At 39.3% G+C, this 16,213-nt stretch overlaps 1 protein-coding gene across 1 annotated transcript in view; it reads right to left on the reverse strand.

Moving 5' to 3' along the window:
- The window catches only part of LOC140361448 (receptor tyrosine-protein kinase erbB-4-like), a 553,408-nt gene extending 543,275 nt beyond the window's left edge, over window positions 1-10,133 (reverse strand). Inside the window, exon 1 of the mRNA XM_072447161.1 lies at window positions 9,729-10,133. Within this exon, the coding sequence (XP_072303262.1) occupies window positions 9,729-9,795 (67 nt within the window). The 5' untranslated portion in view covers window positions 9,796-10,133. The remainder of the gene's footprint in view (window positions 1-9,728) is intronic.
- Window positions 10,134-16,213: the final 6,080 nt, after the last annotated feature.

Genomic DNA, 16,213 nt, shown 5'->3' on the forward strand with positions numbered 1-16,213 from the left:
AACGGTTCACTTATTGGTACTTTTAACTGAAAAATGTACATAGATTGTTTTTTAGATAACAATTCAAGACAGGTGCAGTAGCAAGTTTATGACATAGACTAAATAAAAGGCCAATAATGTTGCTGACTTGTCGCTTATGCCTCTTGTGACAGTCTGTGTTCTGTAGTTTGGTGATTGTATGTACCAGATTACATGTTACAGCGTGTACACGCAGTCAGGAAGGTCACAGTTCCCGCTTTGATTTCTCGGTGTGTTGGTGTTTCAGTGCTTTGCCGCTGCACAAACGAAGAGATGCAAAAACAGAAATGATTCGTTTAGTGCTCGTATATCTAATTTGTTTAATACAGAGCGTGTCCTGGTCTAATCCTGGTCCAGTCCTGATTTAGGATGTATTCATACTCAAACCCACACCACATCCGAATTAGGATAAAAACCCCAAACTCAAACTGAACAAGACAAAGACTAACCTTTCTCACAGATTGATATTTGCCTCGCTCTCAGAACTCACATAAATCGCGTGAACTAATCTGGTTGGCAAAGTTAGACTAGAATAGGACCAAGTCAAAATCCAGACTAAACTGAGCTTGAACCAGGGCACAATCAGGTGTGAAGTGTGAGCGCAGCCTTAGTCTCAGTTTAGTGAAATGATAAGAACAACTTAACAACATAAAGGAGCATGAATAAAGCTGAATGCTACTCCAGGTACGTTTTTGAGGAGGAAAAGATTTTAGAACAATGTTAAAAGATCAACAAAGTCAATCTTGCATAATATGTGTCCTTTAATAGAACAAAAAAGTCCTTTTCCTGAATGTGTTTTTGTTTTGTGGCAACACTAACCACAACACAAAGACTTTTTTGAATCATTTCTTGTCTCTTTATCTAATTTGTCTTTGATTTGACCTCTTCGATTGTAAGCTCTACCCTCTAACAAAACCGGCACAGAGGCGCTGCCATTTCCTTGAACATCTGAATGCGCTCTCAGTGGGGAGAAGTTGATATTTACCTTCACGCAATGCCCTTCTCCGCAGTTCAAAAGGTTGGGCCAGGTTGCCGCTAAACGCACAGACTTTGAAACACATCCCCGGACAAACCATCCCTGCCATCTTTTTTTGTATTTAATCATTTATTACAGTTATTATCTTCCCAAAAACGGTTCAAGCAGTCTAAATCAGAGCTAACAAATGCTGCCTTGCACGTGTATGTCTGTGCTTATGCGCGAGGTGACATTTAGAGACTGGGCCAGCCGCGAGACGATTCGAGCGGGGGGGAGATTCGAGAGAGGAATGCCAGAATCAAATTACCGTCAGCTGGCAGAGGGAACAGCCACTGCAAAAAAAAAGAAAAAAACAGCTTTGTACAGAAGACGGTGAGGAAATTAGAATTTATTAGAAGCCAATTAAAGCTTTTTTGATAGCATCAGTCTAGACCACGGTGCCGTATTTGACAGAATGAGAGATGAGCGGGCGAAGGAATTCAATCTTGCTCTAAATTAGTCAACATTGCTATCATAACACCGTATCTGCCAAGCTCGGCCTGTGCCAGGTCGGAGCTGGACCGAAGTCAAATTGGGACCAAAAGAGACTTGGGTGAAAACAGAAAGGCTTTTTCCACACTAAAGAGTTCAACACTTCATCTAAATGTCATGGTATTTTCTGTGGTGAAAGGTGCACTTTCCAGGCAAAGGCAAAAGCAGCTCAATGGAGACAAGCAGGTGGGGAAAGTTACACAGTGCACCTTTAAAGAAGGTCCTATATCATTTTTGGAAACTTTAACATTGGATTTTCACATTTGACTGAACTTTAAGGCGAGTCACTGCGGGTGAATCGTAAAAAACAAATTTAGAGGTATCATTTTGAAACTTCTTCTGTAGTTTATAGATGAACATTTACAAGGAGTTAAGTCTCTCTACAAAAGTGGGAAGCACCTGATGACATCACAAGCTGGAAAAGAGGATTTTGGGCTCTGGGAAGGAGAATTCAGCACAATTTTGTCCCTTTAAATTGTTTTAGCTTTTATCTTTGAATGTCTCTAGCTTTAGCATGTATCTAACTGTAATGAGTGCTAAGTGAGTGTCTTCCTGGTCAGCAGGTTTGTGCTATATTTAGACAGGATCACTCATATCATTTCATTTAAAACATGAAGATAGATTACAAGAACACGTGCAGACTAATGACTCAATCTTTCAACAGAACAGCCCTCTGATTTTAAACTAAATAACTTTGGAGTTCAACTTGACACATCCTGATCACTCCAACTTCTTGTTAAGAAAGTTTGCATTACACTCATAATCGGTGAGTAATAAATCGGCACAAATCACTATTTACGTGGACAAGATAGACCAAAATTACCAGCTGAGCATAAATTGTTTTCCAAAACACAAACTTTGGCCATTACCAAATTCTTAGCTTTGGTGTACAATTCAGTTTTCCAAGAAAGGGGATTTCGTTGCGTTCCAAGTCCGCCGGGCATGTCGCGTCCATCTCCTCGCCAATGTCCCAACCGTCAGTGGGCAGCTTTACTGTGATCGCATTCATTTAGTTGTTGCAGTGCTGGTTCGTCATCAAACATACGTGGAGTTATATTTTAGTCAAGTTCTTGTATCGTCTCACTCCGCAAAGCACCAACCAATCACAAAACCATCTAAATCCTGTCCATCAAACATTTTACTTTCTATATGTAATGACGTTCATGGCATAAATACACTCCACTGCACTCTGCCCTGAGAAAATACTTTTTTACTGCATTTGCAAAGCTCCAGTGGATTTCTGTTACTAAACGATCTTGTGAATCAAGCATTTGATTATCCTAATATTAATTAAGCCACAAATGTATTTTTCCATTGATTTTGGAGGCTTTTCTTTGGAAAAAAGATTCCACCATTGTTTCATAACGATTCAAAATCTTTATTAAGGTTGTGTTTTGGCAATCTTTTTTTTTTTAATTGGCAAGACAAATTAGTTTGATGAGAAACGTTCCAAAATACTTCACAAAAATAAAACACTGTTGATTGCTTATGCTGTAAATATTGATCATAGGAACAAATGCTTTTTAAGTGTTTATTACATTGAAACAAGCGCTTTAGCCTCTGACATGTTCAAAAGCTCACATTAGTCAGAGCGCGTTCATCTTAAAGGCGCAATGGACGATTTTTCAGCGATTTGAGAACTCAGGCAGAAGTGCGCATGCCACTCCCCCGTGCGGACTGATACAACACACACGTGCGTTTGTTTATTAGCGCGAAGGATCACATCGCATCTCTCGTCTTCCGTAGATTTCCGTCTTCTTCTGCGTCAGCTCGAACTGTCTTTCTCCGTCTTCATTTTGTCTCGTACACTGAGGGAACTATATTATGATAGATCCATGCGCTTAGACACGCGGAAACGTGGGGACGAACCGCACGCGGCTGCAGGTGAGCGGTAGGTGCGTTTTATGATTAATACGTGGCAGGACAAATGATTTATCCACGCCACGAGGAAATGAGACTCAGATTTGGGCCAACAATATTGTCCATTCAACCTTTAACTGTCATTAAACGGTGCAGGAAGAGGGCTTTATAATGAAGTGTGTTTCTCACAAATATCTCCAGGGACATTTTTGATGAAATAAGAATACAGTAGAATGGCTGGATATCGCAGATTTAGGGCACAATCTAAACCCTAATGTTTCATCTCATTGGTATTTTCGCTGTATTTACCTTCTCTCACCTGCAGGGCGTCTCCAGCAAGTTGAGTCACGTGGGAGCGCTACGAAACAACTGTATGTTTTACTGTACGTTACAAATGTGGCTAGTATTGATTTAGACAGTCAGGCAACCTCCGCTTTGATGGACTTGGAAAATACACCAAATACCGGGAAGGGGTTAAGCCGGCTGAACCTCCACCGTGAACAACTGCAAAGTAAGTGAGAAGTGACTCAAGGCAGCTCGCCATGTGACATACCAGCACTCGTCAATCACACCATCCGTGCTCGAGAAGCAACAAAACACGGCGAATAAAAGACAGAACATGCTCCTAAAAATGACAAAATCGGCCTCCCAAACTCCATGCTAAAAGTAACGGCTGTGGTTCAGCGCTAGCGTGGATTCCCAAAGGACTAAACCTGCTGCTGACAAAGCGTTCTGAAATCACATTAAGCATAAAGACCTGCCCACATATATTGATCACTGAACAATTCCTCTCTAACAGGCTAAAGTGGTTATTGCTAGTTAGGTTGCAATGTTAGAAGATTATGAGTGGAATTGAAAAGTCATTATGTAGCAATTATATTGGATTTGCTCAATCCCCTACAGGAAAATCATGTATAAACAGTATCATTAAATTATATTGGTCACAGAAGCAAAGTACAAAATCAAATATATGAACGTACACAGACAAAAACACTTATCACAAGTGTAAATATACAATGGAATGCTTTACATTAAAGTGTAAGACCCGTGGAAAAATAGCCACTGTAATATTATACTTTTCACAGCGAAATGCTGTTATAATAATGAAGTACTTGGTTTTGACTGTGACTGCAAAAGTATTAAAAAATATATATTTAAAAACTGGTTTATAAAGAAAAGGTGTAAAAACAAAACATTTGGGGGGGGGGGGGGGGAATATAATAATAAAATAAAAGTAAAAACAATAAATGTTGTTTTAATTGCAGTCTACAGTAAAACTTCAATGTTTACAATTTCATTCTAAAAGCATATAAAGCATATATATGTATATATATATATATGCACTCGGGGCAGTGACCCCCAAACTGGAGGAATGGCTTGAGTAGATCCCAGGAAAGACATCAGACATATCGGTCCAGAGATCCAAAGATACTGAAGAACCCTCAAGCTCCCAGGGGCCTCTGGTAAAGGACCCAAGCTTAAAGGGGGATAAATAGAGACCACTCGCGGAGGGTGAGAAAGAGTTTTTTTTTTTTTTCATGGAATATTACTGTATTTTGTAGAAATAATTCACGTAGCCCAAGACTTAAAGATTAAAGATATGTTTGTTTACAGACCTGGAGACATGAACACGTTGGTATTGTGTTGTCCATAGTCCAGTTTCCATTGTAGGAAGTATATTAACCTTTGAACCTTCCACAAAGAAACGACCTCTTTTAATAAGGCCTGAACTCAGTGAAAGGATTCATCTATATTGTACATTAAGGGTTTTTTTTAATACATTTTTAACCAATAAAGGTTGAAATGTGGTGAATGGCTTTAAACAAAATGTAACTCTTGAAAATGATGCTTTGATTATGTTGTATTTATTTTGTATTAGGTTTATTTGTTTATTTCTTTCTTTTTTTTTTTAAATATGGTGACTAAAAGCTTCCAGAAAGAGAATATTTTTTATTTATTTATATATAAACTTTTTGTATTTGTTTTAGAATTTATATAGTCCAGATAATGATTTTGACTAAATATGATTACAACTATCCTTTATAGTTGACTAGTCACAATTATTAAATTTATTGTTGAAGCCCAAATTGATAGTATTACAACTTAAAGAAAAATGTAAAAGAGAGATTCTTATTATAATATCTACATGTTTGTATGTTGTTTGTAGTGTAAAATTCCTATTTGCTCCACATGGCGATGCTAAAATCACTCAAAACGAATCAAGTATGACTATATTTCAGTATCGAGGCAGTAGAGCTCATCCCATCTCCATGTTAAACACTGTTCTCCCGTAGTACTCTACATACTCCGCATTCTCCTCACCTCCACATGATTGATCTGGTACCTCCGGCGCTAATGTCACGAGAAAACAATCAAAAAGAACTCAGAATCAAGTTCAGCCGATACATGTCAGTTTGGAAGACTACTTTATTTTTTAGAACACAATTTTATACTGGTCATTTTGAAGTACATATATTATTCTTACATGGGTAAAAAGTATTGAATGGAGTGTTGGGTACTAATCAATGATAATAAGTACATTTTCATAGCCTTTATAAAGACTTAATTCATAATGAAGTTTATTTAGAAGGATTCAGGCTTAGTACTTAAGTAGTTGTTTAATTACTTAAACAATAAACCTAAATCAAAGTTGTTAATTAAGTACTCTAGTTACCAAGTTATAAACATCCTTAATCAATTATTTTTTAATTGTGAATTGTGAAGTCTTTGTTCATAATTAATTTATGCTAATTAAGGTAGAGTCATTAGATGTGGTTTGATCTTATTCTAATCCTAGTTTAGTTCTTGGTTTAGTCCAAGTTATGTCCCAATTAGGGATGTCACAAAATTAAATTTCAGTGTAACGATTTTTTGTGGGAAAAAACATTACGATTTAACGATTATTCTCGATTGTTTAGACCAAACAAAAGTGAAATCTTGAATTACGTGAATAACGTGTTACTGTTCCTCAAGTTTGTTACCAACTTTCAAAAATGCACTTTCTGAAAGACAAAATAAAGTTAAATTAGATTTTTTTAAAAACAGCTTTAGAAAATAAAGTTCTTTACATTTAGGTCTATTTTGGACAGTATGTTGAACAAAAAATACTTAATTTTACTTCTAAAATTGTAGAAGTAAAATCTTGTAGTTGTAGTTTTGTAGTAATTGTGTTTTTGGTTCTTAAGATTATATTGTGACCTGAATAATCACGATTATCGATTAACCTAATAACCGTGACATTCCTAGTCTCAGTTTTGATGTTATATCAAAACTGAGACTAGTTTAGTAGTTTAGTAAAAATATATAAACCACAATAATATATATATATATATATATATATATATATATGTATATATATATATTTATATATTTATATTATGTATGTTAAATTATTATATTATATTCATTTATTTTCCCTGTTACATTTTGGATGTTTGACACTGAATCATGAATCACTTGGTACAACTCAAAAACCATTCCTCTCAGCCAGTGGTGAATATGTTTTACTTTTACATTCTAGAGCAGATATACATACTTTCCACTGCACTACATTTCAACTGGTCTCAAAACAAGACTGTACTTTTCAAATGGATTGAGGCATTGTTTTTCAGCATGTTCACGGTGATATTTTGTGTTCAAGTGCAAACAACAATAAATACATTATGTTCACTAGAAAAACTAAGAAATGTATTGGTATTCTTTCTGTTGACAGCACAATTCTTTATCAAAATCACCACATTTACAATTCGCATTCACATTGACAATTCTCAAAACCTGTGTGCAGTAGACTTTTGTACTGTACTTTTATTGGAGTATAGTTTTGCTCCTGTAGCTGTACTTTTACTTAAAATGTAGCGCATCTTCCATCACAAACTCAGTTGTTCTATACTTTTTGCTCAATCCTTTTGAACACCATTTTTTGGTTATACTTTTAATAATACTATTTTGAAGTAATGCTCCTAGGATTCCTGGCCATAGCTCCTGAGCTCACACGCACGTATGGAAAGTTCCTCCCCCATGAGACGACACGAGCTTCGGATTGCGGCGCTCCATGCTGCCGCTGCCATTTGCATCACAAATATCCCGAGATGCCAGGGGATGCGTGGAGAATAAATAAAATCAGTATGGGGCGCCACTTTGCTTTCAGTTCAGGCTGCCTCGTCGGTCCGACCGAGCATAGAAGTCTATCTGTCATCCGAGCGTGCAACTTTGGACTCTTTTCAACAAACATTCAAATGAATAAAGTCGTTGGCAAGTTCTGGAATTTGGTCACGCTTGGCTTGGTTAGAAATTGCAATCCGTTATGCATTTGTGGAGTGAGGAAAGTCATCTTGGGAGGGAAATAATGCTGATTTTACCAACGGTTTGAATCAGAATTTGTGATTTTCAGCGTCGCTTCGTTACTTGATGATCTACTTTATTCTTTATCATTAAAAAAAAGAATCCACAAATTTGATTTTGTAGTACAAATTTTACCCAAGCTGTCGTCCTTTCAAACATATATCCATTTGACCTTTTTTTGAACCTGAAATGTTTGAAATCCACCTCAATTTCCACTCTGAAAATTTCCAAAATGCAAACGTTTGCGCAGTTTCCAAACGCTCGCCATCGATTCACTCCCTCCATTTCTTTCTGAATCATCACCCATTAGCAGCGCGGCTAAATTAAAACCATGCATGCCCTACTTCTACACTGTCAATCATTAAATTTTCTACCCTTTTCCTGTTGAAACAAAGAGAAATTTCACACATATTTAACCCTGCGACACAACAAGACATTCAGATGACGTGGGAGAAATCCTGGACAGCTTGTTCAAAATGGTCATCAAATCCTTCACACATCCTCGCTTTGCTCCTCAGTTCTTTCTTCACGGCAGATTTCAACAACTACAATTACTTTTTAATGCGCTTAAAAGCATTTTTGAACACTTACAACTGTGACAAACTGAATTCTGTTCTTTTTAAACCCACAATCTGCATATTTTTTGAGCTTTGCCGTGCTGTAACGTGTGTTTGTCGGTGTAGAAAAGCAGACAAAGTGGACGAGTGGGACTATTTCAAATGTAATACAGTACATTACATGGCCAGAAATGTACACAATTACTATTAAGTGTGGCTTTGAAAATCTAAAAAGTGTGTGACACATCCTGTCAAGATTTACAATACGTTTGCTTTTTTCTTTTTTTTGACTACTTTGTATTAAACGTTAAGGTAAAAGTGACAATAATATTAGTCTGCAAAAAATACATTTACTGCACTACGGTGGGCAAAACTGAAAAATATAATCTCAATATTTTATGCTCTATGTTGATTTTAACAATGCATCAGGAATTTGTCTGTAAAGGTCGCAGTTGTGATTAAAGTCGCACAAAAACAAGAGACATAAAATGAACGATGAATTGAATAAAGTGCTGAAATATCATTTTTTTAATAGTTTTTAATTTTAGACTTGATATTCTAATTTTTGTAGGAATAATTCAAGTGGCCTGAGAGTTATAAAGAGAAGCAGGAGACTCTTTTTAGAGTTTATTTACAGACCTGGAGACATGAGCACATTGTGTTTTTCATGTTTCCATTGTACGGAGCATTCAAACCTTTCAGTCCTCCACAAAGATTTTTTTAAAGAAGAAAGAGAGAAATTTGCATTCAACAAATTCAAAAGTGTGAAAAATTGCCAATTGGCTTGTTCAAAAATGTCCATGTTTTAATCGCTTCTTCTAATCATCTTTTAACAGTCTTCTCCTCTTCTCAATTACGCATCACAGCAAACTTCTCACACTCGCTCGTTTATTTTATTTATTTATACAGTATTCACAAATCAAGCCATTAATAAAATACTCTTCACCCTCAGTATGAACTATTATACAAGTCCACTTTGAATATTAACAACTTAGGAGACCCACATCAGGTCCGAACGTTCAACGCAGCGTCTTCTCCTCAGGCAACGCTCCTTTCTCTAAGCTTAAATTATTCACACAGAATCGAATGAGAGCCGTGCTAATAGCTTACATGTGCAGCCAAAGATGTTAATCATCAGATTTGGGAGTTGCAAAGATTAAGAGGTATAATTCTGATACAATATTGATACGCGGTGGTGGTCACGGACTCGAACCGGCGCTGGACGCAGGTGCCGCGAGCGAGCGCAGCATCCCCAAAACTTCTGCGAACTTTCAACCAACCAGCGGTGCATAACGGTCCATCCAAACGCCACATTTACGCGCGGAGGGCATGGGAAATAGACCAGCGTGGTGTGGGGGGGGAGAAACCGTTACGAGAATTGGCAGAAACAAAATGAAAGAGATGTTTTGTGTGTGTGTGTGTGGTGCTTTTTTTTTTTTTATTACCTGACTGCGGCGCGCTCGTCCCGATAAGAACCACCAAAGTGACGAAGATCCAAGCGGTGAACTTCATCTTGGCTGAGACGTGTCGTGAGGAGTAAACAAACAGAAGATGCTGTCCGTCTCGTCGTAAACTCCAGTTCGAACTCACATGTCCAAACGCGAGGGTATCCACTCGGAAAACACGCGATGGACACAACGGCACTGCAGAAATTGGTGGAAATTGAGATGGGGGGGGGGGGGGGGGGGGGGAAGCGTTGAGTTATTTTGTCTTTTCTTTTTTTCTTTTTTTCCCAGCCTGCTCCGTCCTCTGTTGTGTTGTTTTTGGTTTTTTTTTGTTGCTTTCCCCGCGCACTGTAACGTTCAGATCGCTTTTACGCGCGGTGCCGCTTGTGCCATTGAGAGTCTCCGCGCAACACACACTGCGCTCTCTGTCTAACTGCCGCGATCGTGGAGAGCCGGGGAGGAGAGGGGGGGAGAGAGCGGGGGGAGGTATGAACACGCCTCTGCGCAGTGAGGGACGTCGATTTCAGCCAATTACGAACTCGATTAATGAATTCGTGGAGGCGCGTGGCAGGTAAGAGTGTCCGTAGCAGGGAATTAACGGTCTTCGGACATTTATTATCGAGCCATCGCGTGCGTGGGACATTATATTAAGTTGTTCTCATTGGAAAACGTGATATTGATCTAAAGCGACTTAATGATGGACAGCTCGTGCACCGCTTGGTTTCATTCGTTATCTTTTGCAAAGTGGATTATCAAACACATTCGTATGTTATTTATAAATGTTCAAAACAACTTTCTCTCATCCGCTCCGTGGTGAGTCTCAGTTATTAAAACGTTTTGCCGAATTGAAAGTTTCACATGTATTTTTTGATTGAAAACAACATTAGTTAGCACAGAGCTGCTTAGCCTATGCCGTGACTTTGAACTTGTAATATTTTAATTTTTCTAAATCCCTACGGCAAAAATGAAGGATAAATACTTATGGAACCACAGTGAACTTTGAAGTGGGTGGGACGGTTCTTACCCATTTATACACTTTGGATACACATATTGTGCCATGATCTATACAATAGTAGTAGTAATGCTGACCCTAAACATTCTGAACCATGCAGCGTGACCCGAGTCTGAATTTGTAAGTACATAGGAGTAGGCAGGGATAGGGGGTAGGTGAAAACAGGCATTTTCGGAGCAATTGAGCCTGGGTTACAGGACAGGATTACTCAAACACGCAGCAATTAATCAAAATACAACTAAACTAATAATGAGGAAACAATGTGATCACAAAGATGAAAGCTCATGAAAGACAGTTTTGCAACGTTCCCTTTAAGTTTAAAGATATGGATGTTTTGATGTGGTTTGTACTTAAAGGAGACGTAGTGTCCGAAATCAACCATGTTGTTTTAACTTCTCATGTCTACAAAGTGAGGCCTATGTAGAGTTTAAGTCATCTTTATTCTTCTGAAATCCACTCCGCAGACACGCCCCTACCACACAGACACGCCCCTACCACACAGAAACTCCCCCTACCACACAGAAACTCCCCCTACCACACAGACACGCCCCTACCACACAGAAACTCCCCTACCACACAGAAACTCCCCCTACCACACAGACACGCCCCTACCACACAGACATGCCCCCTACCACACAGACACGCCCTTACCACACAGACATGCCCCCTACCACACAGAAACTCCCCCTACCACACAGAAACTCCCCCTACCACACAGACACCCCCCTACCACACAGACATGCCCCCTACCACACAGACACGCCCTTACCACACAGACATGCCCCCTACCACACAGAAACTCCCCCTACCACACAGAAACTCCCCCTACCACACAGACACGCCCCTACCACACAGACATGCCCCCTACCACACAGACACGCCCCTACCACACAGAAACAGCCACTACATCACAGACACGCCCCTACCACACAGAAACACCCACTACCACACACACACGCCCCCTACCACACAGAAACACCCCCTACCACACAGACACGCCCTTACCACACAGACATGCCCCCTACCACACAGAAACTCCCCCTACCACACAGAAACTCCCCCTACCACACAGACACGCCCCTACCACACAGACACGCCCCTACCACACAGAAACAGCCACTACATCACAGACACGCCCCTACCACACAGAAACACCCACTACCACACACACACGCCCCCTACCACACAGAAACACCCACTACCACACACACACGCCCCCTACCACACACACACACCCCTACCACACAGACACGCCCACTACCATACACACACGCCCCTACCACACAGACACGCCCCCTACCACACAGACACGCCCACTACCACACACACACGCCCCCTACCACACAGACACGCCCACTACCACACACACACGCCCCCTACCACACAGACACGCCCACTACCACACAGACATACCCCCCTCGCTTCATGTAGGATTTTACAGTGTCACCTAACACAAATAAAACACACTTTGTTGTTCATTGTTGTTGTTGTTATTGACGTTGGCTTTATGTACCGTAAATCAGCAGACTTCTATTCGTCCAAAACACAAATTACTGATTCACGAGTGTAAGAAAACAGAATAACTATAGAGCAGACAAAAGCACAATTCTTTCATGTTTGGTACAAAGTTCATCTTCCTCTCCGTCAGCACAAATGATTAAAGTTTCTTCTTTATCAAAAGTGGCAATCATATTCTCTCACACATTCGTACGCAGCCATAATTGTTACTACATTTTATAGTTAAGTATTATTGGCCGCCGCTCTCCTCTGCAAACTGACAAATCATCTCATTCTACAACATGAATTCATCCTATTGAAGTGACAAGGGCAGACCCGCCCACCTGACTCATTATGGCAGCTGATTGGATACTGGGGTCATTTGTTGATCCATAGTCTGGGGAAAGTTACAGGTTTATTACGTCTGACACTGTGAAGAAAAGATTTGGAGAAAAATACTGAATAATTAAGGTCTGAAATGTTGAATAGCAACGTGCAAGGACAATAGAGAGAAATGTAACTCTAAATTTCAAATTTCATACAATTTCTGTGCTACAAACCTGAAACTTCTCTGCTACGACTCTCACAAAGTAAACCATAAGATCATTACATTGTGACCAGGGAAAAACATAAGTGATCCATTCCATATTCATGTTTTTTTTAGTTTAGCACAGTTTTTTTTACTTCTAATTACAAACATACATATTTTACATTGAGCACCATCTATAATAAAAAAAATAAAAAAACATATCTACGCAGAACTATTTCAAATCAGTTTAAACTTTCATAGGAATGATTAAAAAAAAAAAAAAAAAAAACATAATCATGTTCCATATTTTATTATTTTCATTCTCTTTTCTCATTATACAAATATTTGTTTTGTATTATTTTACTTTACAATTTATTTCATAATTTGGCATTGCAATTATGTATTTTGGCCATTTATGTATTTATTTATCCAGGTCATTTATTTATTCATGGCAACTAATTTATTTCCTTGCCTTGGCTATTAATTTTTTAAAAAATTGTCGGCGTTTTAAAAGATATTTATTTATTAGGTAATTTCTTTATTTAGGTCCTTTATTACTATTTTTAATTAATTTAGGCTTCTTCCTCCAGTGTTACTGCCACGTATTGGACCTTTTATTGACAATAAAACACTTTCATTTCAGAATCCTTCAATAAAAACAAACAAAACTCCTCTCCTCGCACGCGCCATGGCAGATAAAGTTAGAGAGAACGGCTCCTCTGCGGATTTCTACTGTCGCGTTTTACAATCCACTGTCTCCGGCGTCGCTATGAAAAAACGCCATGACAACGCTGTGTGTGGCGCGTCGGATGAAGAGGAGGATTTGTGACTTTCAGGACTTTCATCTGGAAACTCAAAGACGAAAAAGAAATAAAGAAAAGCGTTTTATGGAGAGATGAGAGAAGAGGCGAGATTCTATGTACTATGGCGCCCTCAAGCGGTGATGGAGAAGAATGCTAGAGATCCGAGTGCGGTTCAAAGTTATTTACTGTCATTACAAATTCATTAAATCCCAATACAATATAAATCCACAAATAAAAGCATGAAGATTAATTTTTAAATATATTTAAAACAGAAAGTGCAGAGAAATTTAGCAAATAAGCGCAACCAAACATATTTGTTAATTTAAACATGCAAAAAGTCTTATAGAATAGTTTATTTACAGTTTGGAAGTTAATAAAGTTATGTGTTATATTTAGTAGGTTTAGTAATTCTTTTTTCAGGTACGATAACATGTGTGATGTAGTATCATTTACTTTCTGTTTATTGTAAACCTCATATTGATATCCAATCCAATCCAACTTTATTTGTATAGCACATTTTACCAACACAAAGTCTCCAAAGTACTGCACAGAGTACAAAACAAACACAAGCAAAATATGTTTTAGAAATAAATACATGCAAACCAAATTAAAAATAATTAAAAATAATTTAAAATATATGAAATAATACAAGACAGTCAGAGGACCACACAATTCTCATGCCCGGTTAAATGAATGTAAATAAAAGTGCTTTTTTAAATGAGACTTAAAAGCATCAACTGAAGGTGCAGTCTTTATGTGGGAGGAAGAGTGTTCCAAAGTTTGGGGCCGACTACAACAAATGCGCGGTCGCCCAGGTTTTTGGGACAAGAAGTTGGAACTGGCCCTCAACAATGAGGTCTGAAATAATACGTGGGGGCCAGCCCAATGAAGAGCTTTAGAAACAAACAATAACATTTTCAAATCAACTCGAAAATGAATGAGGAGCCAGTGCAGTGAGCATAAAATAGATGTAATATATTCTCAACGACGTGGGCCGGTTAAAACACATACTGCGAAATTTTGAACTAACTGTAGATGTGGAAGGTTAGCTTGGCTGATACCAGTGTACAGTCCTTTACAGAAGTCCAGACGTGTAGAGATAAAAGTATGCACCTGCTCCAGGTCACTGAAAGATAAAACCGATTTGAGTCTAGATAAAAGCCTGAGGTGATAAAAACTAGATTTAATCACGGCATTTATCTGCTTATCAAGCTTAAAATCTCCATCAATGAGGATGCCAAGGTTGGTAACTGTAGACCTGATGTAGGGTTGGAGAGACCCCAATTCTAAATTAAAATCAAACAGATTAGTAATTAAAAGGCAAGGCAAGTTTATTTGTAGAGTGCAATTAGTCTGAGTTCAGCTGGAGAAAGTTGTTTTACATCCACACACTGATCTGTTGAACTGTCCATATTCACCTGCCGTCATTCCTGTCATTTTCTGTGTTTTGTCAAGCCATGTTTCAATTAAAAACCTTAAATCAAGATGTTTTCTTTTCACAGGGAATATGAATCAAATGTCTCAGAGTGGGCAGCCTAATTGTCTTTCTTTTTTCCAGCCTGTGTGATGTGATTACAGAGATTGGATGAGGGAGGCTGTTGGGTTTGACTTTTATTAAGACTATAATTCCCGGCAATGCTGAGTCTCAGTGCATCCAAGCTATGGGAGTTAACAGCTCTGAGGACGAACGGCTGAGTGCGAGCAGGAGAGAGTTTGGGTCAATACTGAGGGGTGAGAGAGGGAGTTTTGTCACACGAGGGGAGTTTGTGTGATGCACCGGGGAAAGGCAAGGGGGGGATAGGTGGGGGGGACTATAATTGGTGTAGCAGGAGAGTTAAAACTCCTACGTGGAAAAGTTTTGTGCAGGGAAGAGTTCATCATTGTTGACATCAAAACTCTTGATCTTAATATATTAGATGTGAGCGGAACCATCATAATGCCAGTTTTGACTGGACTTTCAAGATGGTTGAGAAGGCCCCTGAGTGAAAGTGGAGATGAAAAGGAGAGTGAGATGCTGCAGGGGGGACCCAGGGCTGGTCTGAGGGCAGGGGTAATGACAGAGGTGCCGCCGGGCCTGTCACAGACAGGTCCAAGGCCAGTGATGAGAACCCTGCGGGAGAAGGAACTGATGTTGGGCCTGAATCCTTTGCCGATGGCAGTGGAGATTGTTGTGGTGCTACTACTGATGAGTCCTTCACTGGAGGCGGTGGAGGTGGCTGGAGGCGGTGGAGGTGGTTGGAGGCGGTGGAGGTGGTTGGAGGCGGTGGAGGTGGTTGGAGGCGGTGGAGGTGGTTGTGGAGCAGCTGGAGCTGAGTCCTTCATTGGGAGTGGAGCTGCTGCTAATGAATCTTTTGGCAGTGGCAGCTGTGGTGGTGCTCCTGATGCTGACAAAAACAGGACCACTGTCTGTAAAACTGTTCATTTTCATTTATATGTTTTATTTTTGAAGTGTTTGACCAGGGGTCTGATTTTTTTTTAACCATTGTGGCCCCAGTTTTGGAGATGTTTTTCCCCACCCACCATTAGCGCCATTTCCCCCACTATTGACTTCCATTATGAGTACATTTTTGTATTGCTCGTCAAAAATGCCATATCTTTGTATTTATTTTTTGCAGCCATTTGTGGTGTTCCCCTTTTAACAGAA

Source organism: Eucyclogobius newberryi, unplaced genomic scaffold, assembly GCF_026437365.1.
Source record: "Eucyclogobius newberryi isolate DKJ021-1_F unplaced genomic scaffold, fEucNew1.0.hap1 SCAF_1, whole genome shotgun sequence".
NCBI lineage: Eukaryota > Metazoa > Chordata > Actinopteri > Gobiiformes > Gobiidae > Eucyclogobius > Eucyclogobius newberryi.